This window comes from Kogia breviceps, chromosome 13, assembly GCF_026419965.1.
Source record: "Kogia breviceps isolate mKogBre1 chromosome 13, mKogBre1 haplotype 1, whole genome shotgun sequence".
In the NCBI taxonomy this organism is placed as follows: domain Eukaryota; kingdom Metazoa; phylum Chordata; class Mammalia; order Artiodactyla; family Physeteridae; genus Kogia; species Kogia breviceps.
This window is the reverse complement of record NC_081322.1, coordinates 67,378,605-67,405,839: the sequence shown is the minus strand read 5'-3', so window position 1 is coordinate 67,405,839 and position 27,235 is coordinate 67,378,605. Positions and strand designations below refer to the sequence as shown.

The following is a 27,235-nucleotide window of genomic DNA, read 5'->3' as shown; positions in this document are numbered from 1 at the left end:
AGGACTGTGAATGTGTTTAGAGCAAAGCTACAACCAGGAAGTGACCGTCTTCCTTTCTCCGTCTGTAAATAAGTGCAAGAAATGTTCTGCTTCCCTACAAGAAACAAAGCAGGGTGGTGTGCGTAAAATAATTCACTAAATATCTACTGACAAGTTTTAAAGAAGAAGGAAAATTTACTTCTTCTAACCCCTTAAAGATTTTCTACTCAGTGTCAGACAAATAAGTATCTTGCTATGTGTATTTTTCAACCTAAACAATCTTTTCCAAGCCTGGATAACAGGGAGTCATAAAAGGCATGGCTGTATTTGATTCATGAGATGTGTTCCTAAAGAACTTACATAATTCAAGACTGATTATCCCCTAGTCTGGGGGTAGAGTATGGGGAAATGCATCCTCAGAATGCATAAATCTGCAGCCGTTGTGCTGTATTTTTGCTTTACTGGTGCTTTTTAATATCAGCATTACCTCTAATATTTCTCAGTTGTACCTCATAAATTGACAGCATGGCATATCATAGTGTTTTATCACATTTCTGTTCCAAAGTTACAGATTTTCAGGATGTTTTTCAGTACCAGTATTAGCATACTTGGATATTTTGAAAGCTATAATAAAGGTTTAAATTATAAGTTAATTTTAAAATAATAACACAAATGTCACCAAAATCCATGAAAAAGTTCTATAAACAACAAGAGTTCACATAATACTGCCAAGGGTTAGTAGGTATTTCTCTTTAAAAGAAAAGGTAATGACATTGGGTAACAAAGCATTTTTATAATTCAGTTGACCTGCTGGCTTTGAAAATATGAGACGGCTTGATGCATAACTTGGGGGAATGTGCCTGTTGAAATTTTCCATATAATGTGAAGCTTTTATTATTATTTATGTGTCATTAGTTGAAATTTGCATAATTCAATTCACATATAATGGGATCACACTGTACTAGGAAATAAATTAGCAGGCTGCCTTTTCTCCTACTTGGGAGATTTAGATCTTGAGGGCACTGTATCATGGAGAACTACATAGCACCCTAGCATTTCATGTACTGCATGCACTCACCCTGAAGGAGAGGTCGGTCCAAGAGCTCTTGGAACCAAACCACAACACCATAGGATGGGAACAGAACTCCAGATTAAGTATATGTGTATGTGCACTAGTGTGTGCATGTGTGCCTGTATGTGTGTATATATATAACTGCAAAGAGACTGCCCAGTTGTTAAACTATCCCACTGTTAAAGACCCCAGAAAAGACTTCACGTCATCCTCAAGTACTATAATCCAAATTTAAAGCATTTTCCTTGCTTCTCTGAAACACTCTAGAACCTGATTTTGATTATCCTTGTCAATGGCCTCCCCTTTACCTGCACAAATATTCAAAATATGTCCATAATCAAAACTCCTAAATCATATTTTTTATATGTAATTCCCATTTTACCACCTAAGTTATACGCACAGCGTGCCCAAAGCGTTAACTTACTTCTCTCTTGATGCACCCAGAATGGTGCCTGGAGACCAGAGACCACAGTGGAGTTGGCCCCTCCCCCTGCCTCTGGATTCCCAAAGCCCTCAGCTTAAAAGACAAATGGCTTCACCTCCCCGCAGTCTGTCCAACGGGTAAAACATATGGCTACATGATTAACGGCCAACATGGGTTATCTGCAGACCAGATACCTGTCAAAGAATACGATCCATAACTCACTGCTGTTCAATATCTTCCAAAAGCTCAACTGAGAGAAACAATTTTTAAGAAAGAGTCCATAGATGATGTCCAGACATTCCTCTAGATCAGACTTCCAGTGGGGTGGTCTGGCCTGCACTGTCTTATTAAGCCAGTACAGGGTTTTTTGTTATTAAGTATAAATGACTTTTAGATGTATCATGCCCTCTCTGGGTCATCCAGGCCTCCACTCCAGCCCCGTTCATATACTTACTCATATGCCAGGACCCTGGATTCACTTGGGTGTGTGAGCCCTGCGCTAGATAAAAGCTATCCCTTAGTCAAGCCAGGTGTCCCAGAGTTGCTTACTTGGACCACATTGTTTTTTTCCCTGGACAGGCTGTTTTGAATGACGTGAGCAGGCCTAATAATTTGTTTTATTTATGAAAGGACATGGTCATGGACATTGCTCAGTATTTTGTAACATCTTATAAGTCGCTGGTTTTGTTTTGCTTCATTTGTTAATCTGATGGACACTGTAGTGCAGGCCACTGCTTCTTTCCACTGAGGCCACTGTTTGCCTCTTTCCTCTGTGTGCTGGAAATCTGAAAGCCACATTTGCGACCTATCTCTTGTAATGCCTCAAGACGTCCATTATTTTTCCCAAGAGTATCATCTCTATTACTAATATTCGCACTTATTTATTATTTCTTATAGTAGTACATGTATGTTTGAAAGCCACTTTATTTTTAGAAGGAGGCTACAGATGATCAAAACAAAAATCCATTCCCCATCTCTCCTCATAACTTTCAAATCAGCTTTGCCTAATACGTGTCAAAACTTGGACTTGACGGGGGCCCAGGTGCTCCCCTCCCTTCTCACTTTCCAAAGTCGGCCCAGAGCAGGGTGCAAAGTGAGAGGGAAGGCCGGTGCTGACCCACGACCCCAGGAGCCCCACAAACACAGCACCTTCAGGAAAGGCTGCCCCCTCTGCCTTGCCTGCGGCACAAGCCGGAGGGTGCTGGAGCCGCTCTGCTCACCCGCTCCGTGCCCCTCCCCCATCCCGCAGGCCACGCCTCTCACCCACTTCCCCTGGGCCCAGCGTCCCACTCTGCTATTCATACCCAGGCCTCTACGGTTCCCAGCCCACCTGGCTTCTCTCAGACACATCTCGGGCCGGCTCCTGCCCCTCAGCTCTGCCAGCCAACCTGGCCCCTCTGGCCTCCTTGCCCCACCTGGACCGTGCAGCTGCCTCCCCCATCACCTGCTCCCAGCCTCACTGGTGAAATTAGACATGGTGAAGTGGGCTCAGACTCCCCTCAACTCCACCCCGCCTTGTCTTCTTCTGGGTGTGTGTGGAGGGGGGGGGGTCTCTCTCCTGGGCTCTAACCCACAGAGCCTAGACTCTTCCGGGCACTGTCATCCTCATGTGGGCCCAGTCTTGCCTCCACTTAGCTCTTCCCAACAACAGCAGCCTCTTTACCTCCCCTTCTCCCCTTCTCCCCCCTCACCTAGCAAACCCAGGAATTCATTTCTGGAAAATATGAAAAGGAGAATCCCATGTTCACTGCAGAGACTAGCTCTAAGGGGAGAGGCAGGAAAAAGAGCAATGAACTGAGAAATTGCAAGTATCACAGATGTGGCCACACAATCTGGACCTGCCGCAGGGTCACATTACCACTGATGACTACAAGAATCCAACCAACTCCATCTTCCTGGGATGGCTACTGAAAAAACGCCAATGTAAGAACTTAATAGCAAGAATAGCAGATTACTGTAGTCATCTCGCTTTTATTAATGGCATTAGCAATTATGACGACAACTTGTTTTTATAATAAAAGTCATATTCATTGGTAAACTAATCATAGATAAATGTACTCATATATAAGAATACAAGAAAAATAAGTTTATAAAAGGTGCCAAGTGAAATAAGGCACATGCGGGCATATATATGTGTACATGAGCGTATCTATGAATAACTAGATATCACCTTATCAATGTAATTTCATACACATGCACGTGTACACACACACACATGCCTACTCTAGATGCAATATTATTTCCACAGTGAACAACAACAAAAGACCCTTGCTTTTGCTAACCAAGTTCTTTAACAGTTAACTATGAACCTCGAGATCCACTGTAAACCCATCCTTTTGGCAATTACAATTGCCAGTAAACCACTGTTTGCTTTATGGGTTGCCCTTTCTCATGTCACTCTGAATACTGGCCAGCTCAGCATTAGCCACGGCAGGAATCTGTCAACACCTTTTGGAATTCTGACCACATTCTCTAAGATATTAATCATCCCTTGCCCCGCTGCTTAGCATCAAAGCAAATTCAGTGAGCATCTTCTCCTTGCAGTGACACGGGGTTTTGAAGCTTGCGGGTCCAGCAGGTTTGCTTCATCGTTTTTACAGACACTGGAATAAAAAAGAATGATGAAAAATATAGAAAAATATACACAAATGAGTATCTGGAACCAGGATATATTGTTCCACTCTGTGCACAGATGTGATGCCATCAGCATTTCCGCTTTCCTCCTTATGCTCCTGGAATGAATCAGGGAACATCAATACAGTGCATGACAACCCTGAATTTCTTCCATCATCGCAAGTGATCGTGAAAATGGTAAAGGTTTATCATCTGCAAATATTATGGATTTGAGGCCAGATTTTTTATTTATTTATTTATTTATTTATTTATTTTTTTTTAGTGTTTCAAAATTTTTATAGATTATTCTCCATTTAAAGTTATTATAAGATATTGGCTATATTTCCTGTGCTGTACAATATATCCTTGTAGCTTATTTATTTTATTTTTATTATTTATTTATTTATTTATTTATTTTTTTAAAGGGCATAATATTTTTTTTAATTGATCATTCAAAAGAAACAAGATAAATCCTAACTATTTTGATTGAATTTAGGGCCAGATTTTTTAAATCAGCATATCCTGATAAGTAGACTTAACACCAGTTTACCAGGTCTGACACTAAAATCTTCTGAATCTTTACTATAAAGAAGTCACACAAGAGGGAAGAGATATGGGAACATATGTATAACTGATTCACTTTGTTATAAAGCAGAAACTAACACACCATTGTAAAGCAATTATACTCCAATAAAGATATTTAAAAATAAACAAATAAATAAAAATAAAATAAAATATACGTAAATTTTTAAAAATGTCAAATACAGGATAATATGAGTACTTGACTACATACAGGTCTCTAGAGATCTGGACATCTGCAAAACAGTACAATAGTTATATTCTCAAAATGCTGTAAAAACTCAAACTATACAGGTAAACTTCATATAGGAAATATTTCTAAGTGATCTGGTCTTTGAATAAGTCAGTTTTCTCAGCAGGTTTATTATACATAATTACCCAAAGAAAGAGCCTTCAAATTTTCCAGGATATTAATAAACACTCATTTGGGCAAATGTATGGCTTCTTTTAATAGTTATCGTTTAATAAAGACCCTGTTTTAGAAGACGTAATAAAAACACCAGGGTTTGTCTTAGGGTTAAACACTTAACTACAGAAGAAAGAAAATACATGGGGTCTCTGAAAATCAGCTAATTACAAGTCAATTCAAATAACGTTTTTGAACACCTGTTATGTGCCCAGTTCAGAGTCTAACACAGGGGCTGCAACTGTTGAATAAATTTGTAAGCCATTCTTTCCTATGTCTTTGAGTATCTTATACTTTTTTGTTGAAAACTGGACACTTTAAATAACATAAAGTGGCAACTCAAAATCAGATTCTGTCTCCTTACAGGACATGCTTCTGTTGTTGTTACTGCTGCTTGTTTAGTGACGTTTAATTCTGTAAAGTCTCTATTTTTTCGTCACGTGTAGCCACTGAAGTTTCTGCTCAGTTAGCTTAGTGGTCAGCTAATAACTGGACAGAGACTTCCTTAAATGCCCTAAACCAGTAAGTGTCCCATCCTTCGCCAAGGGGCTGTGTGTGCGTGTTGGGCCAGCCTTCGATGCTTCAACAGTTCACAACCTTACTTAGCCTTTACTCTCTGCTTACTCAGACCCTCAAGATCAGCCAGAGGTGAGAATGAGGGCCTCCTCAGGTCTTTCCTGGACATGCCCAGAGCGCTGCCATGTGCACAGGCTTCTAGAGCACCAGGAATACATCAGAGCTTCTCAAAGCCCCTTATGGACCTCCTACTTCCAAGACATTCTTTTTAACTTTTTTGACCCATTTCTTGTTTGCTCCAACTGGTATCACTGCTGCAGGCAGTTGCAATGATAAATAATTGCTGCTGAGTGTTTTCTGCAGACATCCTAAGAGGGCTTCGAACACTGGGTGACCTCTGAGCCAGGTCAAATACAGACCAGCCCTGTGAATGAGGCTTTACCAGGGACCTTCCAGACAGGTCAAATGGTGAGAGTTCCCTGGGGCTAGGGCTTTTGGGGAAGCTCCAAACCTGTTCTTCTCCCTCTAGTGACTATGAGGTTGCTTGTTTTAAAGCTACCACGCATACTACTATATAAAAAATAAACAACAAGGTCCTACTGAATAGCACAGGGAACTATATTCACTATCTTGTAACAACCTATAATGGAAAAGAATCTGAAAAGTATATACATAAATACACATACATACATGTGTGTATATATATATATATATATATATATATATATATATACACACACACACAGACACACACACACACACATACAGCAGAGTAATTCAGGTATCACTCTGCTGTATACCTGAAACTAACACAACACTGTAAATCAACTATACTTCAAATATATATATAAATTTTAAAAAATAAAGCTACCACAGAGCTAGGGAGAAGGAATGGGAATAAAGCAAGTTAAAAGAAAACAAAATTCACTGTTCTTACTACAATTCAATCATTTTCCCGAATAAACACTCCTAGGATTATTACAAGCCTTCAGTTAATTTCTAGAATTTTGAAAAGTTGATTTTGATCATTTTTGCCAGTGTTCTCATTGTTTCTATGGAAAGGCAGACTTTTAGATGTCCTTCTTCTGTCATTCCAGAAGTGCTTCTTAATACAGATTTAAGTTCAAATACATATTTTGTTACAGAAAAATGATAAGATGATCAATAAGAGAGTTTCAAGCAGGACGATACTCTTTCTTCAGATCAGACAGATTCTGGGTAAGAATTTAAAATTAAAGAAAAAATGTAAAATTTCTGACCATTATCTTTTAAATGGCTGATAATGGTTAGCAAGTTATTATGATATTTGTATTCTGTTTAAATACATTAAAATGACACCATTTACAATAAACTATGATATTTGGATTCTGTTTAAATAGATTAAAATGACACCATTTACAATAAACAGGAGACTGTATCCTCTGCATTTACTTAAACCTTTAAAAAAAAGTGGGTGTGACAGTATTAATATGCAAAAGAAACTTTGTTTTCTCAAATTCTTTTAGAGGATACACAAACAAAAAAGTTTTATCACCACCTTCAAATGAGCCTTCTAAAAATTACACTTTGACGACATCAGGGACATCATACACACATTCAGGAACCTGGGAAACTCCCAGACTGAAGCCCCACGTCCTTTGGCTGTGATCAAGGAGCTCCACAACTAGGTCCCCAGGCTGGATCTCCCACCTGGTCACCCACCAGGCCCTCGCCCCAAGCCTCTGCTTCAGCTGCCATCCCTCCCTGTGGGGCAGTGCAGAGTGCAGATCGGAAGGCAAAGGAGTGGACCCGGACCACTGTGCCCACACCACACCTCAAACTCACCAGGGGGTTAAAAATCATTTCTTGACTAACTGGTATTTGAAGTGAAAACTAAAAAAGTTTTTAAATAAATGTTCTCAAATATTTTGAGATCTTTCTCTACTAAAAATTTTTAAAAGACACTAAGTCCGGTACAAAAGGGAAGCTAAAACTTTCAAAATATTTTGTCAACTTGCTTTAATTAGTATAGGAGCTATAGTAAAGCTCACTTAAGCATATCTGTCTTAACCTCTGATTTAGTTTATCCTCCCTTATGTTATTTTAGTGTGTGAGACTGTTCCAAAGAGGGTGGCAAGTTGAGTACATGGAGATTACATTCAGTTAAACACGTTTTTATGCTTTGAGTAGGATTTAAACACAAGGCTTTTCACTCAGACAAAATCTATCCAAATAAACATGAAAGCCTCACATTCTCCCTCAACCAAAAAACAAAACAACAATGTGCTTTTCAACTATATTTAACAACTTGGGGTTTTAACACTCTCTTAATATATTGGGTTTATTCTCCTAGACTCTTTTCTTGCGTTCAATTAAAACTCACAAGGCTACCCAGCCTCAAGTTCAAACTAAATAGAAAGCTACAGGCTTCTATTTTACCCATTTTTAAATTTCCATTCTGGCTCCAACACTCTGACATCAGTAAGAAATATGTATAATGACTTTAAAGTAGAAAATTCATATTTTTTCTTGTCTACCAAAGGCCATGTCAAGACCTAAAAGGACATGGACCCAAAATATGTCTGGTTTAGGCTGAATATCAGGATGAAGATAATGGTTTCATAGTTTTCCCTGAATGTCTCTTCAAAATACCAAAATACCAGAATAGAAATAAGATGATCCCTTGGTTCAGATTCTACAAACACGTCCTGAGCCCACGAGAGGATCCTTTAGGGACCTGCCCAAGCCATTCAGCTGGTAAGGGGCCTTCCCTCTCCCATTCCCACCCACAGTGGACACAGAGCCAGTTTATAAGGAGAGGAGGCAATGACCAACAGCTTTGTGTAACCAGATCATAGTAAGCAGTTCTATAATTTGGAATAGTGTCTCATTCCAAATTGTAGAACTGCTTACTATGATCTGGTTACACAAGTTTATTCAATATGGTCAATGTCCATATTAATCTTCAGAATTATTTAAAAACTACACAGGTTCGAGCCCTAGTCCGGGAAGATCCTACATGCCGCGGAGCAGCTAAGCCCATGCGCCACAACTACTGAGCCTGTGCTCTGGAGCCCACGAGCCACAACTACTGAAGCCCGCGCGCCTAGAGCCCATGCTCCGCAACAAGACAAGCCACGGCAATGAGAAGCCCGTGCACCACAATATAGAGTAGCCCCCGCTCGCTGCAACTAGAGAAAGCCCACATGCAGCAATGAAGACCCAACACAGCCAAAAATAAAATAAATGAAATAAATACATTTATTTTAAAAAGCAAGTGCTTAAACCCAATTACAATTTAAAGGTTTCCCAATCTTTGCACTCCTTAAAAACAAAGATAGACAATGAGGTAAATCTATTCTAGCTAACAGAATTGCTAATTCCAAAAAAAAAATAAAATAAAATAAGCCACGAGCAAAGGCTTACTCGTTTCTTAACGAGAATAAAGCAACTTTTCTTGGAAAGAATGTAAAGAAACGGCGCTCTACCGGTATGGAGACTATCGAATAGGGCAGCAGAAACAGCACTGATGTTGAGAAACAGAAGCTCAACCTGCTTCTCCTGAACCCTGTTTGGGTCAACATGCCAACCCCCAAGAAGATTTTTAGGGTTACTACTGTATTTAAATCAATAACCCCCTAGCACACGTGATTACATTCATTTCCGTACTCTACCAGTGCCCTAAACTAAACTAAATCCTTACACTCCTTTGTTTTCCATGTGCCTTTTCTGTCCTGCTGAACTCCCTGAAAAATACACTCTTTCAGCTCCCCTGCCTTCGCATCAAAATAAACCTGGGAAAATACTTTACAGCAGTGGTCCCCAACCTTTTTGGCACCAGGGACCAGTTTCCTGGAAGACAATTTTTCCATAGACGGTGGGGGGGGGGGGTCAGGCGATAATGCGAGTGATGGGGAGTGATGGGGAGCGGCAGGTGAAGCTTCGCTCACGCACCCACCACTCACCTCCTGCTGCGCGGCCGGGTTCCTAACAGGCCGGACCGATACCAGTCCGCGGCCTGGGGGTTGGGGACCCCTGCTTCACAGCAATCCTTCCCACCCTGGCCGTCACTCTGCTGTGATCTAAGGAGAAAAGACAAAGCTTTGGCCTGTGGGCCACACCACTCAACCTATTTCTGAATTGATGCATCAGCAACCAACAAGCAACTTATAGAATCTGTTGCAACAAGGAAAGACTTGTCAAAGGAGAGGGCGTGTCTAAGTCTTATACAGACCTCAGTAAAAGTGAAAACAAGACTCAAAAATAAATTATGTCTAATGTCCAAGCCCCGTAGTTCACCACATATACACACTCAACACAGCTGCTATAACATCACTTGTTTTCAGGAGAGCATGCCATAAAAGTTCCTACTGCAGAGGAAGCTCAAAGTTTACAGCCCAGTGATACATTAAGCCAATGAGGTCATTTTAACTAGATATTCATTCCTTTTCCAATTACTAACTTTTGTGGAACACAGATATAATTTCATAGTATGACTATTTTCAAAGACTCAAAACTATTCATTTCTAGGCCTCCCTGGTGGCACAGTGGTTAAGAATCTGCCTGCCAATGCAGGGGACACAGGTTCAAGCCCTGGTCCGGGAAGATCCCACATGCCACAGAGCAATGAAGCCCGTGCACCACAACTACTGAGCATTCTAGAGCCCGCAAGCCACAACTACTGAGCCCGCGCACCTAGAGCCCGTGCTCTGCAACAAGAGAAGCCATAGCCCCAGCTTGCAGCAACTAAAGAAAGCCTGCACGCAGCAACAAAGACCCAATGCAGCCAAAAATAAAATAAAATAAATAAATTTATTTTTTAAAAAATTATTCATTTCTGAACCATTCATTTCTAACCTCATTTATAAAAGAGTTACCAGAAATATCCAGAAGGGCTTCCCAGGTGGTGCAGTGGTTGAGAATCTGCCTGCCAATACAGGGGACATGGGTTCGAGCCCTGGTCTGGGAAAGATCCCACATGCCGCGGAGCAACTGGGCCCGTGAGCCACAACTACTGAGCCTGCGCATCTGGAGCCTGTGCTCCGCAACAAGAGAGGCCGCAATAGAGAGAGGCCGCCATAGTGAGGGGCCCGTGCACCACGATGAAGAGTGGCCCCAGCTCGCCACAACTAGAGAAAGCCCTCACACAGAAACGAAGACCAAACACAGCCAAAAATATCCAGAAATTTGTCTTTTGCCATAAGAGAATTTGTCCAGTTAAATACAGTTCTATTAAAATATATAAATATATACAAATGTATATATGATTATTTTCCATATGAATTCTAAACAGTATTTCCAAGTCTGTCAAGAGAAAAACATTTCAAATTAATTCTTTAAAAATTCTTCCAAGTCATCTTTAGATCACATATCTCATGGAACATTAAAAAATAAATTATGAGGAAAACTGATATATTCCAAAGTCAAAAATTTCAAATCTGACCATCTCAAAGAGGAGGTTTGTTTCTAATCAACCAAATCCCAAGAAAAACAATGACTTAAAAAAACACATCCATACATTTACATAAACACACTGATACAGATACATACCCAGTATCACGTGCCTGTAGAAGTTATTTTGATAAAATCCATAATACGGTTTGGTACAGTCACAATTCTTTAAACTTATTTAAAATGCAAAATGTGAAAGGGAGGTAAGGAAACAACTGAAATTCATAAGTAAGCATTCCACATGCTTTTACAACACAAACTCCCACTCCATAGGACCCTAGAGGCAGATAAAGAGCAGAAAGCAGAAAGGCCTGAAGTGAATGGAGATACAAACTAAAGAAAGTGTGATTACAGATACAGGCACACCAGTGTAAATCATGAAGTACAACAGGCCAAAAGTAAGGCTCTGTTAATCAAATGGTTAAAACCACAGAACAGTCTGCGGTTATAATGAAACCTGGGGACAGATGATTCACAGATCACAACAAAACCATACACAAGTTAGCTATCCTCAGGCTGGTGAAAGCATCCTCCCCAAGGCTTCAGCCTCCACAGTCCTTCCCCACAGTGGGGTCAGAAACTCTAGAAGGAGCTCACTCAAGGAGGTGGGCTTGCCCTGAGACCAGCAGGTGAGCACTGCATATTCTCTGGGAAAATCCACATAGCTAGAGCTCCCAGACCTGAACTTGTAGAGAAACTAAAGGTTCCCCCAAGGAAGCAGAATAAGGATGTTGGGGGAGTAACATTCACTGCAAACTCTGTGGGGCAAAGCCCAGGTTGGCCCTGGCTTCTTTCAACAAATCGGAGTATGCATTCATCACTAGGGGAAGCAGCCACACCAACACATGACAAACAAAAAACCAAAAACCCAACTAGAAAACACTAAAAAACCCCAAATCATGACACAACCATTTGCTTTTTCAAACAGATCTATGGTTTTTTTGCAAAGAGTTAGTCACAAACAATAACACGTTATCCTCCTTTGCCACAGAGAAGAATAGTTGGGGTCAGAAAGGTTCATCAGCCTTGCAAAATGGCGGACCTCAAGCTATGACCTGTGTCTTTCAAATCTCACACTCTTTAAACAAGCAATGCGTTTGGGAACCTCTTCCAAGCCACAGACATTTGAGAAGCACAGGGCAGACTGGATCAGCATGACACACAGGGTGCAAATAAACTCTTGGTTCAATTCAGTACTACGTTCTCATTTTACTAACACAGAAATGTAATTTCAGCACAAGCGCCAGAAAGACAAAAGTGAGAACTTTCCTATGATTCAGCATTTAAGTTTATTATCACAAGGAAGTTATGGGTAATTTAGCCTTAAGAGGCCTCAGTTTGTAGCAGAGGCGATAAGTAAATAACAAGCCTTTGTCTACAAGTTTCAAAGTCCTTGGAACTGGCTCGAATAAAAACCACAGGGGATTTTAGGAATGCGCAGGAAATGACAGGTGTTGAACACAGGAGCTTCAGCTGTCAACCAGACAGCAGTGGTCAGGGAGGAGGTCAAGGAGGGCGGCAGGAACTGTAACCAATTCCAAGAAACAGAGCTTTGCAGATTAAATACAAAAAGGAAACAGACCCTCACAAATGTAACAGCATTACTGTGCACTGATTCCCAAATGAACTCAGTCACTACCCTGATGCCAGGCCAAAACTGCTCTTCCTACAAGTAATTTCACAGACAACTTTTCCCCACTCTCCCCTTTCTCTTGAGGTTCTATCTCTATGTGGATGTTCTGTGATCATACAAAATTGTAACATGTCTAACCAGCAACACCTTAAACAAGGCAAAAAGATAAACAATAAGCCAGGGGAGACATATGTCCAAAAGTATCCTGAATATAAAATGACCTTGTTTAGATCAATGAGAATACAACTATCCCATTAGTAAAACGGACAAAAGTTACAAATGGAAAAAATACAAATGAACCATATACATATAAAGAGACATTCATTAGGCTGGCAATCCAATAAATGCAGATACAAATTACAGCGAGATGTGATTTTTTATCTATCTGATTGGCAAAGGTGAAAATGGTTATCAAAATCCCTGTGGAAGGGTGTGAAGAAAGAAGCACTCCATGCAGGGCCAGCGATAGTGGAAACGGGGAAACCCTTTCTGGAAAGCGGTTTGGCAACATGTATCAAAGCCTTGAAAGTCACATGCCTGCTGACCAGTGATCTCACTTCTAGGACTGTAGCCTAAAGAAGATAATCGCATCCTCTCTATGAACTGTGATCCATTAAGAACAGGAAGTGTCAGTTCAAATGTTCACTATCACCAGGATCCCAAGACCAGGAAGTCCTTGTGTCATAATGAGAAGGATCAGATTAACAGGAGCGAAAGACGTGTCAGCTAAGTGCTTCCTTGGTCAAGTGTTTTCTTGTTTCACAAATTCAATTTGAGTTCAAGTACCAGAATGATAAGCATGAGGCCTTCTAAAAGTAATTTAAATAGGCCTATTGCCTCCTTAATGGTTTTATACTAAATTTAAGCCCTCTACTTAAAAACTTGTTCATTTTTCATACACATGTCTGCGTATCAGTCAAATGGAGCCAGTATCACATAGGATCCAACTGCCACAGCGGGATCAGGCACATCTCTCTGACACGAGTGTGCCTTTTCTGCAAAAAGGGAAGGAGGCTGTCCCTGGAGCTGAATGCCCCCATCCTCCAATGCAGACCACAGACGGCTAGGTGTCCCGCTTGGCTTCCAGTCAGCACTCCATAAAGGGAGTGCTCCTGTGGCTGACAACAGCTTTTCCTCCTTCCTATGGGTCCATGGGTTCTGTAGCCCCAACACACCTACCATCCAGGTGTCTTACCTAATTTCCTACTGAACTGCAGCACATCGTCAGCATTTGTAAAACTAAATTCCTAATAGAGTGGAACCATATCATTATAGGGCTAACGTTAACTCCAACATGTAAGCACTGCCCAATAAGAACAGATCTGAGGAGTTGGAAACAGAGGAATTCTTGGAGCTGCCCTGTGTATCAGACGTGCTCGTTTCTGCCTCTACCACAGAAGGATGCTTCCCGTTTCCCAGTGCCAGGCTCTCTCCATGGCTTCTGGCAGCACTGTGTCTATTCGTTAACAACAGTCACCAAGCATCCCAGGCTCAGCCTCTCAGATTACAGACTGCACCTGCTGCCAATCAAAAATAGCCAGACCTTGATTCCCCCCATTCCTCAGTCTCCATTTCTGCCCAGATACTGAGGTCTGTCAGGCATAACAAGTAATGTGTCACTTTAATAAGAAGTTATGTTGTAATACTACAGTTCTACTAAATACTATATTGACATAATCATCACATTCAGGAGTGCTCATTTAGAAACCTAAAACAGTTTGTGATTTAGTTTCAACACTAGCGTCAAAAGACTCTCCTGAGATGCTTTTATAACTTGAAGGGACATGATCTAAGATATCAAACCTATGCTAACCCCTGGGAAAAACATCCATTTTAAATTTGACAAACATCTCCCTCACTTATAGGAGCAACTTGATACCCTGCTAACCTTCGCCTACAGTCATTCTATCAGTTTTATAAAAGCATATGCCTTCAGGCCACCTATTTCTAATAAATTTCCAATAAAATGAAAAATAGAAATCCGGATTTATGACACTATCTTTTGCTATCTATCTGTAACTGCTATTATTACAGGGGTGATACTGAACTGCAACAAATTTTGAAGGGGTCCAGAATATGCCAGTGTGGCCTAAAAATTATTTTGAGCTTAAGGCATTTGAGTTCCTGAAATCTCTTATCTGCCTAAAAGCAGAGCCTCTCAAAAGAACTCAATTGTCATAAATCCCCTCCCAAAAAGCAACCTGGGAAGACTGACTTTTACCACCAGAGATAACTGTCCACACCACACCTAAACAGACATTGTCACAAAACTATCTATCATCTCCCATCTATTCTCTTAGGGCCCATTTATCTTTTCAAAAAGTCATTTGTTTTCTATAGGTGTCCTTTCTCGCCCCCCTCTCCTACTCTTACTAAGAAGCCACTCATTTTCCTAGAAGTGCCTTTCTCCCCTCCCCTTCACCTATTAAGATGGTATATAAGCCACAAATTATAACCACCCCTTTGAGTCACATTTCTTCTGTGAGTAAATCTATCGTTTCTCTTGCTGCTCTGTCTTTTGTCAGCTTAATTTGCAGGCCCCAAATCCATTAACCTAAGAGGGTAGAGGAAAAGTTCTTCCTCTCTGACAATTTAAATCAGTGAAATACACTGCACTGTGTGTGCATATGAGAACCATGCTAATGTTCTTATTAATTATTCTAAACAGTTGTAAGATTAACAGTTAACACTTCCTTTTTAAGTTTTCCTCTTCCTTCACTTTTCTTTAAATTTCCTCTTAATATCTTTCGTTTCTAATTCTTAGATTGTTTTCAAGTATTATCCTCCTAAGTATAATTTTGCAGAAATAATTTGTTTTTCCTTTCTACTTCTGATAAATCAGAACATATAATTATTAAGTATTAGAAATGCTACTTATTTTTTGCCAGTTTATAAAAACCTCTCAAATACAATCAAGCTAAAGCATCCTGTTGATTAAATAAAGCAAGCTACTATTTCACCAACCACTGAGAACTGGAAGCCTTCTGAAACACACAGATTTAAAAAACATAGTCACTTTGTAGAAAACAATGACATCCCCCCCTCACCAGAGTTTATCCTTGTGAAACCGATTCGATGAGGATAAAAATAAAATGACAAAGATAATTAGTCCAACCTGGCACAGAGACAGATACTTTTCTACCAAGATATGAAAAATAAACCACAGGGTCAACCACTCCCTCCAGAGACAGTCCTTCTGTTCAGATGGCCCCAAGCCCTCCCTTGGCGTTGGGTTCTCTGAAGTTCACCTCAATTAGCTAATCTCCCACGGCTCTCAAAGCATCAGAATGCTGGTGCCCACAAATTAAGACAGACTTTCCGAACAGCAGCCTTGGGTGCTGTGACACTTTCATCTTGCTGTGCAGAAAGGCAGCGTGTGCAGTGTACCCACTACTTTACTGAAAAATCACAATCAACAGTCCACAACAGGTTGTACCACCAAACCTTGATTAGCTGTATCAAAAGGAAAATGGCCCAAAGATACCCATTCTGTTAAAATATACAATAACTTTACAAGCTTGCCAACTACGTATGATTATCCCCCTTTGCAGGGATGGCTCTGCACTGGTGACAAAACATCCAGATTTGACAGTCTGGCCCCACTCCCTTTCCAGTCCCGTGTCCTACCACCGTACCTCAAACCAGCCACAGACTCCTGGCAGCAACCAGAACTCAAGGCTCATTCCCACCACCTCCTGCTGAAACATCCTTCCCTCGGCTTTCACAGCTAACTGCGTCTCTTCCTGCAGCACTCAGCTCAAATGTCCCCTCTTCCAGGAAATGAATCCTTTCTTCCACTGGGCACCCATAGCACATTATCACGCCTGCCGATGTTTGTATGTCTCTGTCCCAGCTCCACCATAAGCCCAGGGGGGTGCAGATTCTGAGGCCTCCAAGTATAATTTGACATTACACTTCCAGTCATAGAAGACAGTAGGCACATAATAAATGTTTAGTAAATGCATGAGTGCATAGATGAACAAAATAGTGAATGAGCAAACGAAAGCACAAGCTAATGAATGAACTTTCAAGTTGTTACCTGGGGAGAGAGGAGAGTCTTTTGTTTACCTCTCAATAATATTAAGCCCCGGCTCATCCCGAAAGAACACCCTCAGTGCCTCGCCTCCTCTGAGCTACCCTTCCCTTCCACGTGCTCAGTTCAATTGCCCCTGCCCTCAGACACAATCCCCAGCTTTAATCCAATATGTGACCACCTCACAAGCTCCTGCTCTTTATTCCACAGCTGCCCTTGTGTAGTACATGCAATAACCTACTTGCTCTTATTTCCATAAAGACACCCAACTAGACCGTAAGCCCCCGGGCCCAATTCTTCTGTCCTTGTAATGCCAGAGCCTGACACAGTGCCTGACAAATAGCAGGCGCTCAAAACATATGAGATGGGGGCTTCCCTGGTGGTGCAGTGGTTGAGAGTCCGCCTGCCGATGCAGGAGACACGGGTTCGTGCCCTGGTCCGGGAGGATCCCACATGCCGCGGAGCGGCTGGGCCCATGAGCCGTGGCCGCTGAGCCTGTGCGTCCGGAGCCTGTGCTCCGCAGCAGGAGAGGCCACAACAGTGAGAGGCCCGCGTACCACAAAAAAAACATATGAGATGGATAAATAAATGAATGAAGAAAGGAAGAGGAAACTGTTCTCACACTATGTTTTTAACTTTTTTCTTTTGGCTAAATCATCTGATTTTTCAAGGTAAACTATGATCAGAGAGAGATGATGAGGGAAGAAGAGAAAACCCTGTATAGTCAAATCAATGCCTGCATAAGAACCTGTATGATACCACAGTCTTTTTCTATATTAATACAGAAACCATCTTACTGCCTCTCAGTATCTGTTTTCAACAAAATAGTTTAACAAGCTTTGTAATTGGATAAGGCTGAACAAATCACAAAACTTATAAAAGATATTGTTGATAGTGTCTATATCCGCCAGACCCTATGCCAAGATCTTTCGTAGACACTGTTTTTCTTAATCTGCAAAAACATTCCAAAGGGTTGCATTTAGAAAATGGAGGCTGAGAGATGTTAAGTCACTTGCCCCAAAGTCACTCTGCCAGTAAGTTGTGGCACCTTGGGTTACACCTAGGTCTATTCAAACAGTTTGGTTTTTGACTAAAACTTTAAAAATTCTACGCGTTATTTCTTAAGATTAGAATAATGGTGCAGACAGAATTTCAAAGGCTTATGCTTTCATCTTCACTAACTATCACCAGTTGCTAAAATGTCATTCACCATTATTAGGTATTTTGTTGAACCCTTGTGAGGCAGCAAATCACTAAAGAGCACAGGGGAAATAAATGTGGCCTTAGAAAAGAGTGGCAGCATCTGCTCTAGGCTCTTGATCCAAATGGGGCCTTCCTACTGCTGATACATTTGGGGGTACCAGCAATTCTCCAGCATGCCTTTAAAACAATAAGAACTAGGACCTGAAAAGGCTGTGGGGAAAGGGCACTCTGGCCACAAACTTTCCATAGGGCAATCTGTAAGCATGTATTTATTAAAAGTCATAAACATGTGCATATTCTTTGACATAGCAAGTCTACAGGTAAGAATTTATCTTAAAGAAGTAACTGAATAATGCCCAGAGATGTACAAATAAGAACTTAAAGATCAAACAACAGCAGAATGATCAGTTTATCCAAGATGCAGACATAAGATGGCATATTAGGCAATCATTAAAAATAGTGATGCACCTGTATTTACTGCTCTGCTAATGGCCACAAAGTATTATACATGTTAAAAGCAGATTATAAAATATATGATCTGATCTTTTTTTCCCTGAAAACTGTATATGTACTTTTAAAAGTCTGTAAGAAAAAAATTTTTAAGGCTATAAGACTATGTATCACAATGGTGACCTAAGTGGTAGGATTAGATGCTTGACTAGAAAGTCAAAGAGAACTTTGCCCACTTTCTCTACTTAAAAAAAATTTTTTTTCCACTACACCCATTCTATTACTGGCAAAATAATAAAATAATGAAATATTTTTAATTAAATCAACTCCTTAAAAATTCCAAGGAGCTGGTGATCAATTGATCAAAATCAATCAAGACAGACCTTTTTCCCTAAAGTCTTCCTTTTGATACCTTCAAACTCTTTAAATTGTACATAGCTAACAGCCTGGAGTAAATTCACAGGAGGACTAAGCTGCAAGATATTTCCCACTTCATCTCCTGTTTTCAATTTTCTATGTAATGATATATATTCTTGGACTTATAGGAAAGCTGACACTGAAGGTCTGGGATCTAGAACTTAAGACTCAGGTCCTGTAACAAGTAAAAAGAGAAAGAGTAAGGACTGTGCATAAGACACCATTAGCAGAGCATGGAATGGTTCTTACTATAATATACAAAGTACACAACATGAAGCTTTGATGGATGAGGCAATATTTTCTAGCAATCTCCATTACAAAGGTGGATTTCAAAAGACAAGGTCTAAAGCCAGTAGACATTTTTAAAGACATAAAAAAGTAACTTTTAAATAAGGTAAGAAAATTCCAAGAGGACAATGGTGCTCTACATACCTTAGACCCTCAAATAAATATTCCTTGATTTTAAAATAAACAGCAGGCAAACATTTTGCATTTTCCTTCTGATGGACATAGGTAATTTAAATGTAGTAAAGAGGGACTTCCCTGGTTAAGAATCCGCCTGCCAATGCAGGGGACACGGGTTTGAGCCCTAATCCGGGAAGATCCCACATGCCGCAGAGCAACTAAGCCCGTGCGCCACAACTACTGAGCCTGCGCTCTAGAGCCCGCGCGCCACAACTACTAAAACCCTCGCGCCCAGAGCCTGTGCTCTGAAACAAGAGAAGCCACGGCAATGAGAAGCCCGCACACCGCAGCGAAGAGTAGCCCCGGCTCGATGCAACGAGAGATAGCCCGCAGCAACGAAGACCCGATGCAGCCATAAGTAAATAAATTAAATAAACTTTAAAAATAAATAAATAAATTAGTAAACATTTAAGTAAACAGCTAAAAAGAGAAACTATTTAAAATATAGGGCTTCTCTGGTGGCGCAGTGGTTGAGAGTCCGCCTGCCGAGGCAGGGGACACGGGTTCGTGCCCCAGTCTGGGAAGATCCCACAGGCCGCGGAGTGGCTGGGCCCGTGAGCCATGGCCGCTGAGCCTGCACGTCGGGAGAGGCCACAACAGTGGGAGGCCCGCGTAACGGGGGAAAAAAAAAAAAAAAAAAAAAAAAATATATATATATATATATATATATATATATATATAAAATATAAACCTAGGACTATAGAAGTATGTTTGGTGGCCTAAGTATGAGAAAAATACAATTCGTGTTTACGGGGAAGAGGTGGCACTCCAAAAATCTACTTGTAAGCAGACGTATGAAATTCAGAATACATTTTCCATCAAAACAATGTTACTGTATTATGATGGTTACCTCCTGGCCTGTTCTGCGAAGATTTAGTCGTTCCTGAGAACTATCTATCCCACGCCTGTATTTTAGGTGAATGGCACTAGTGGTCTGAGTGAAGAATCTAACACGACCAGCAGCTCTCCTTCACTCAACAGCTGAAGGCTCTCAGCTCCCTCTGCACGGAGGCTCTCCAGCTAAGAGACGCCAACCCCCAGGGCACTGACCGGTCAATGGCGGGCCGAGGGGGAGGAGGCCCCGCCCTCATGCCTCAAGGTAAGATAACTCTGCAGGGCCATCCTAGCTCCAGAGCTACCTGTAATCACTGCATCACATTCACTCCTCCCTCTGCCTAGTCCTGCTTCCCTCGCTCCCCCACTAGGAACGATCCCAAGAGCACGTTCAGCAAACCTCTGGCAGCTAAATCTCTGTCTCAAACACTATTTCCAGAATCTAAGACAAGTGGCTAACCCTTAGTAAGCTCATATCATATAAGTCAGTCACTGTGTGTGTATATATATGTGTGTGTGTATATATATGTATATATAAATAATACATAATAGATATAGATATCTTATTATACATGTATGGGTGGGTACTATAATCCCATTTTAAATATGCAGAAACTGAGGCTCAGAGAAGTCAAATGACTTGCCCCAGATCACAGAGCAAGTAATTTGAGGAGCCAGGTCTACTGAATGCAAGGTCAATCACCAGATAAACTGACTCCATCTACTACAAAGAATTGCTGAATGAATGAAGGCAAACTCAGCAGCCCAGGGGTTCTGGTGTCAGTCAGGAATGAGTGGAGTGGTGAACCATGGTCATCCATAAAACAGGAATTTATAAAAGGACTTGGGATCCAGGCCCATTAAAAAGTAGATACTATGACCAAGGTTCATATATTTTTAGGCCTCAAGCAAAAAAGCAGTGGCCTAATGCAACCAGAATTCCAGAACGAAACTACGTGGGTACAACCCACTGCATGATTACTAGATCCTAAAGATAATGACTGGCAAATCTTGTCCACCTACAATCAAAATGTTGCAATATGTGCAGACAGATGTTTACTATATAGGACTAGAGGACAGCGATTTTACTCCAGTCCCTACAGAAATCTTTGTAAACCTTCATATCTAAAAATAAAAAAAACCCTTCATATCTAAAATAAAGCTTCATTTCTAAAAATACTAATAAATTTCTTTTTAGGGCTATAAAGTCCCTACAATTGACATGCAACTTACCCAAGAAGCCCAACTGCAACTTGTTCAACTCCCTCAATTACAACCCCGCCCTGGCTTCCCCAAGCTTTCCCTAACTAGCAAATCTTTTTTTTATAGAACCAGTAGTTATTTATAACTACTGACTAACAGTGAAAAACTAAGAACTAATATTATCCTACCCTAGTGTCCATGCTGCCCAAGAACCACAAGACACAAAACCATTCTATAAACTCCATACAACTACAAACACTATTAACTTTAGGTGAAGTCATTAAGTTTGCATGTTTGCCGATGTAGATCACAACTGACTTGAACAGTGAGAACAAACTGTTTAAAAGATTAATAGAATGTAGATTTACTACACCCTTGGAATAACTGTTTGATAGGTAATATTTATAATCACAAAATCGAATGTCACAGCTAAATTTTAAAAATTGAAATATACTTAGAAATACCATAATAGTTGATTAATGTCATTTTTAAATTTTAAAATAATTGGGCCTTATCAGTTGATTCTGAGGGTTTGCACATATCAGTTGCCCCTTCCTTTAAAAATTCACCAATGGCACTTCTCCCACCCCTATATTATAAAGCACAGCTTTAAATGGCAAAAAACAAACAAGAAAAAAGCATTTATAATTTCCTTATTTACCAATTTTGCACACAGGAGGCCTCAGCATCTATGTTCAATTATCATCAACTGCAGTGAGAGGTTCTTCAAATTAAGGTGCGTCATTCACTGAGACTTCACACCAGGTCAGAACCAAGAATTTGGCAACATAAAATTCAACTCACTGCTCTAACATAACTCAAGTTTGTACCTTCTCTAACTGTAATTACTGCAGTGTTTGCCCCATTTCTTCCTCCTCCCCCCATTCATTTAATAAAACAAGCTCCAAATCAGAAATACATACCTTCACACAGATATATACAGAACTGCTAAATATACCTTAGATTGTCACTTCAGAGGAGAGCAGTTAATAGGGACACCATAACCATAAGCTTAATGTTTACGAATGAGGAGATACCACCAGCCCGAAAAAAACATTTCCTCACACCTTAAAGTGGCCTAATCTTTTGGAGAAAGAAGAGGAAACAGTCAACCTGAAGCTTCCACTCGGACAATAAAACAGCGGGGTAAGCCAGAAACACCCTGGGAATGCCAGACCCATGCAGATGTCCTCTCTTGATTGCCACCTCTCCTTTAATACTTAAAGCAGCACTTGTAACACAGTAAATATTTAATATCTTTTGAATGAGCGAATGATAACTATCGTTCACTGATCACTTACGTTTCTTGAGAAACTTTACTAAGCTTGTTACAAATGTAACAAGCCTTTAAAACAAGTACTGGGGACTGGGTAGGGAAAGGACACTCTGAGCCTCACAAAAACCTTATGAGGGAGCCAATACAATCAGTATATAATTCTTTTCCCCAATTTTACAGGTGAGGACATTGAGGCTCAGAAAAGCTGTCCTTCCCAAGATGACAAAACTCTAAATGGCTGAGCCAGGAGTCTGTCTTCTTTCCTTTTGCCACATCAATACCAAAATGAAGTTTAGAGCGAGGAAAACAAAAGAACATGGAGAAGACAGTCTGGCCAAAAGTTGTATTTTCAAACATTCACAAATGGGATGTTTGTTTCTGGAAAAAAAAAAAAAAAAACTTCCTATTTCAAAATTGCAGAGACACAGCCAATGGGGCCAAAGGTTCTGTTCCTAATAGGCTACCTTTCATCTCTTCTGTTCAGATCACTGTCAGGTTCTTCGAAGTGCAGGTAACCTGTTTAAAAAGTGAGTCATCTACGTAAAGAATGGCTTCAAAAGCTGAAACCTACAAGTTAAAAGCTAGATAAAAAGAACCTAACTCCCTTCATTAAAATACACCTATATTCCCTGTCCTGAAAAACTGCCTGACCAGAGGAATTGAAAGAACTGTCCAAGTCCGAAAAAGTGCCCGAAAAAGTGTTTGCCCTATAACTAAAATTATGTCACATATTCACTATTCCTTAAATGCACCCTCAAAAGGTGCACTCAGGCACTAAGATTATTAGGCTTCCTTCTAAAAATGTGAAACAGAATTAAATAGAGGATGATTTTTTTTTTTAAACTCCGGGCTGAGAACGGAAGTCAAGTTCAGATTCTCTTCCTTCCTCAAGCGAGCAAGAGAATTAAAGAGCACAACCCCGCCCCCAGCGCGACACACACACACACACACACACACACACACACACACACACACACACACACACACACACACACACACACACACCCCCCCTCTACAGTAAAAATGTCTTGGGGCCTCTTCACCTGTGGCAATCGACACATCAAGCCTCGGTTTTCTGGGATTTGAGGCTCTCCTTCACTCTGGGGAGGGGAAGGAGGGTGGGTGAGGCGAGCAGAGGCAAGAAGGAACTGGTGCCTAAGTTTTCAATCGGACCATTCTTCTCAACTTGGGCAGCTCTTTTTTTCTTTCTTCCTTCCTTCCTTCCTTCCTTCCTTCCTTCCTTCCTTCCTTCCTTCTTCCTTCCTTCCTTCCTTCCTCCTTCTCCCCGGTCCGGGGCACACGCTCGGCTTTGCCAGCGCGGGCATGACGGGCAGGGCCCGAGCGGAGCGCCGCCGCAGCCGGGCACCCAGGAGCCCCTCGGAGTCTGGGGCGCAGGCTGCACGGGGCGCGCGACGTGCGCGCCGCGCGGACACCGAGCCGGGGCCGCCGATCGATCGCCGCCGCCGGGCGTGGGGACCAGGAAGGGGCAACCGCGGCGGGGCGGAGGGGCGGGGTGAGCACTTCCTGACTCTCGCATTGTCCACGCATCGCCCGCGCCACCCAGGGCCCCGCCGACGCGCCGTCCCCGTCGGCGAGGAAGTTGGAGCTCGCCCCTCCGGCCCCGTCTTACCGTTCTTGGCGTCGCCAGCGGCTGCAGCCCCCGCGGCGGCCGCGGCACCGGGCCCCGCGCCTCCCGCGCCCGCCGCGCCCCCGGTGCCCGGCACGCCCGCCGCCGCCGCTCCGCAGCCGGCCGCCGCCGCCAGGGCCCCCCCGGCCGCCGCGCCCGCCGCGCCCGCCGCTGCCAGGGCGCCGGCTCCATTTTCCTGCTCGTCCCCGCTGCTGTTGGCGCGCTTGTTTTTGCGGCCGCCTTTACTGTTTTTGGGGTTGGGCATCTCGCGAGTGTCCAGGTGCCCCGCGTCAGCGAAGGCGGCTCCCAGCGGCTCGGCGCCCGGTCCGGGAGGCCGAGAACGGAGGGCGCGGGCCGGCGGCTCCTCTGGCGCCCGTCTAGCCGCGCGGCCCGCGCCGCGCCATCCCGGCCGCCGCGCCCTCCCCGGCTTCTTGGAGCCGGCGCGCGGCCATCCGAGGCTCGCAGCCGCGCGGGCGCCGCGGGCTCGGGGCGCAAGCTAGAAGCTCACGAGCCGGAGGGAAAAGGCGGGTCTCGGGCTTGTTTTGATTCGGCTTCGCTGACACGCTCTGGCCCCGCCCCCTCCCGTGACGACACTGGGGATTCGGCATGGCCGCGCCCACCAGGTGACCTCACGGTAGCTGGGCCCGCCCGCGTGACGTCACGCCCCGCGCTGAACCGGCCACCTTGGAGTGACGTCATCGGGGCGCCCTCACTCCCGGGCCCCTGCTGCACCCCGGCGCCTGCGGACCGACCTTCCTGAAATGGCCCTGAACGCCAATTCAATGGCATCTGGAGTTAGTCGGGGGCCTCCTGACCTTCATGCAATTGAGGCTTAGAACAATATGGTCTGGGAAAAATAGGCGGGTGACCAGAACAGGAATGGAAAACAGAGGTTTTCTAATTAATCATCCATCGAAAGGCTTTGCCATTCAGAAACAATCGTAGATTCAGAAATTAAAGAAATAGAGTTGAGTTCCTAGACAATGGGAAAGCACATCAGAGTCCGTGAATGGAAGGCCGTCCCAGCCTAGTGGTGAAACCGCTCACTCAAACAGGACCCGCCATTCAGGGATGTTACTGAACATCGCCTGGGACCAAGAAGCAGGTGGTGCCTGGAGGGGAAACCCAATCCCCTTGGATAGGACTGAGTTGTCCTGAAAGATAGGTGGCCACTTTTGTGAGCAGGTGGAGATTAGAAGGTGACACCTGTGGTAAGGTAGTGACTTGAGGGGCAGGGGACCCTGGGAAGAGTTTCACATGGTCTCTTTTTCTGCAGCTCTTTTTCTGTTTTATGGAAAACCAGCTCTTTCCCAACCCTCAGGTCTCAGCTCAAACACATCACTTCCTTCATGATGATATAACTGACACACCTCCCCAGAAGAGCTGTCAGAAGTATCACCTCATCCATCTCTAATTATGTTGTCAAAGTATAAGTTTACTTATTTCCTGTCTATCTGCTTCTCAAATGAAAGCTCCATAGGTAGGAGATTTTATGTGTCTTGGGCACCTCAGAGGACAGCTAGCATATATTTGTTGAGTGTATAAATTAAGTACTTTCCCCGTAAACTATGGAGCAAAAACTATGTTAGCTGACAATTTACAGTTCTCCCTTCCTATATAGTGTGATCTTCTTTAATTAACCCATCTCTCCAGTAAAGCATCTTAGGCTGTGTTCTGAAGCATAAAGAGGTAGACAGGGAGGTACCCACCCTGTGCCCACCTAATGGGGAGACTCTGACTGGGAACTCTGAGCATTTATAGCAGAGTCTGTTCCAGAGCCTGGAGCTACAGGAAAGAGCACTGGATACTCAGGAGCAATTGGTGATTGGACTTTTCAGTAGGGAAGTGATGAATCTTTTAATTCCCTAATTTTGTTTGAGGAAAGTGACTCTTTAGAGGGCCACCTCATAGTTATAATAGATATTTTGTGCCTATACTTTCATGTCTATTTCTCCCCCACCCCAACTCCCCTAAGCACTAGAAGACCCGGGACTGTCTATCTTTCTAACTAATTCTGCAGAGTCTAGCATAAAGCCTGACCCACAGTTAGTGTTCAATAAAATTTTGTTGAACAGAGGATGCCTAAAGCATCCTCCATTTATTCCATTATTCTTCTGCTGGATACATTTTTCTGAACCTTAAAGTCTCAGCTAAATCATCAATTCTCTAGGAAGCCTTCTCTGATACCCCAAAGTTAGATTCAGCCCCATGTGCTCCCTGTACCTTGCCCACCACAAAAGCTTGCACACACAGTATTGAAATTGCCGATTCACTTGTCTCTTGTCTGGGCCCCCACTAGGCTATAAGCTCTGTGATGGCAGAAGCTGTCTGTCTTAGTCGTCACTGTATCCATGGTATCCAATGCGGTGCATGGTACACAGTAGGTATTTAATAAATGCATGACAAATACATGAATAAGTAAATGGACAAATGCTTTGAAGGTAGATGCAGCAGGATTTGGTGGCCACCTGGACGTGAGGGATGAAGGAGAGAGTTAAGAAATTCTGAATACTGGAGGAAAGGATGATGGTAGTTAATGAAAGGAAGACTTCAAGGGGAGAGTATTGGTGCTGTGGAGGAATGAAGTGAGTTAATGTGGGCCACTGGACTTAAATTAATTTCATTACTGATACCCCTCACTAGACATGGCTGAGAGATCTCAAAATATTTTGGTAACTTTGGCTTTGACTTTATTATTTCTTTAAGTGTTTTGAGTTTTGGTTTTTTTCTTTAATGGTGAGGATGAAGAAGCTTTAAAGTACAGGAAAATTGAGATAATTATTTTCTTGAATAAGCGTGTTGCTGTCATGCCATATTGAATCAGAGTAATGGTGCATGTACCCTGCAGACAGACATTCCCACCAGCTGCCTCCCACCTCTACATAACTGAGACTTCAGAATTGGAAACTTTCCCACAAAAATATCATAATTGGCTCAAAGCACACAGACACCCAGCCAGTTGCTGTTCTTGTTCATTGTGTGAACCACCTCCTTCTCATTCAAACTGAAACAAAATGAAAAGGAGGAAGGAGAAGCGGGCCACTTCTTCCATGCCCAACCTTGCTAGTCTATTTT

The 27,235-nt window shown here is 42.5% G+C and overlaps 1 protein-coding gene across 1 annotated transcript in view; it reads right to left on the bottom strand.

The window, feature by feature from the left end:
* Nucleotides 1-24,560, bottom strand: part of HECA (hdc homolog, cell cycle regulator) — a 42,638-nt gene extending 18,078 nt beyond the window's left edge. Inside the window, exon 1 of the mRNA XM_059083416.2 lies at nucleotides 24,164-24,560. Coding sequence (XP_058939399.1) covers nucleotides 24,164-24,425 — 262 coding nt within the window. The 5' untranslated portion in view covers nucleotides 24,426-24,560. The remainder of the gene's footprint in view (nucleotides 1-24,163) is intronic.
* Nucleotides 24,561-27,235: the final 2,675 nt, after the last annotated feature.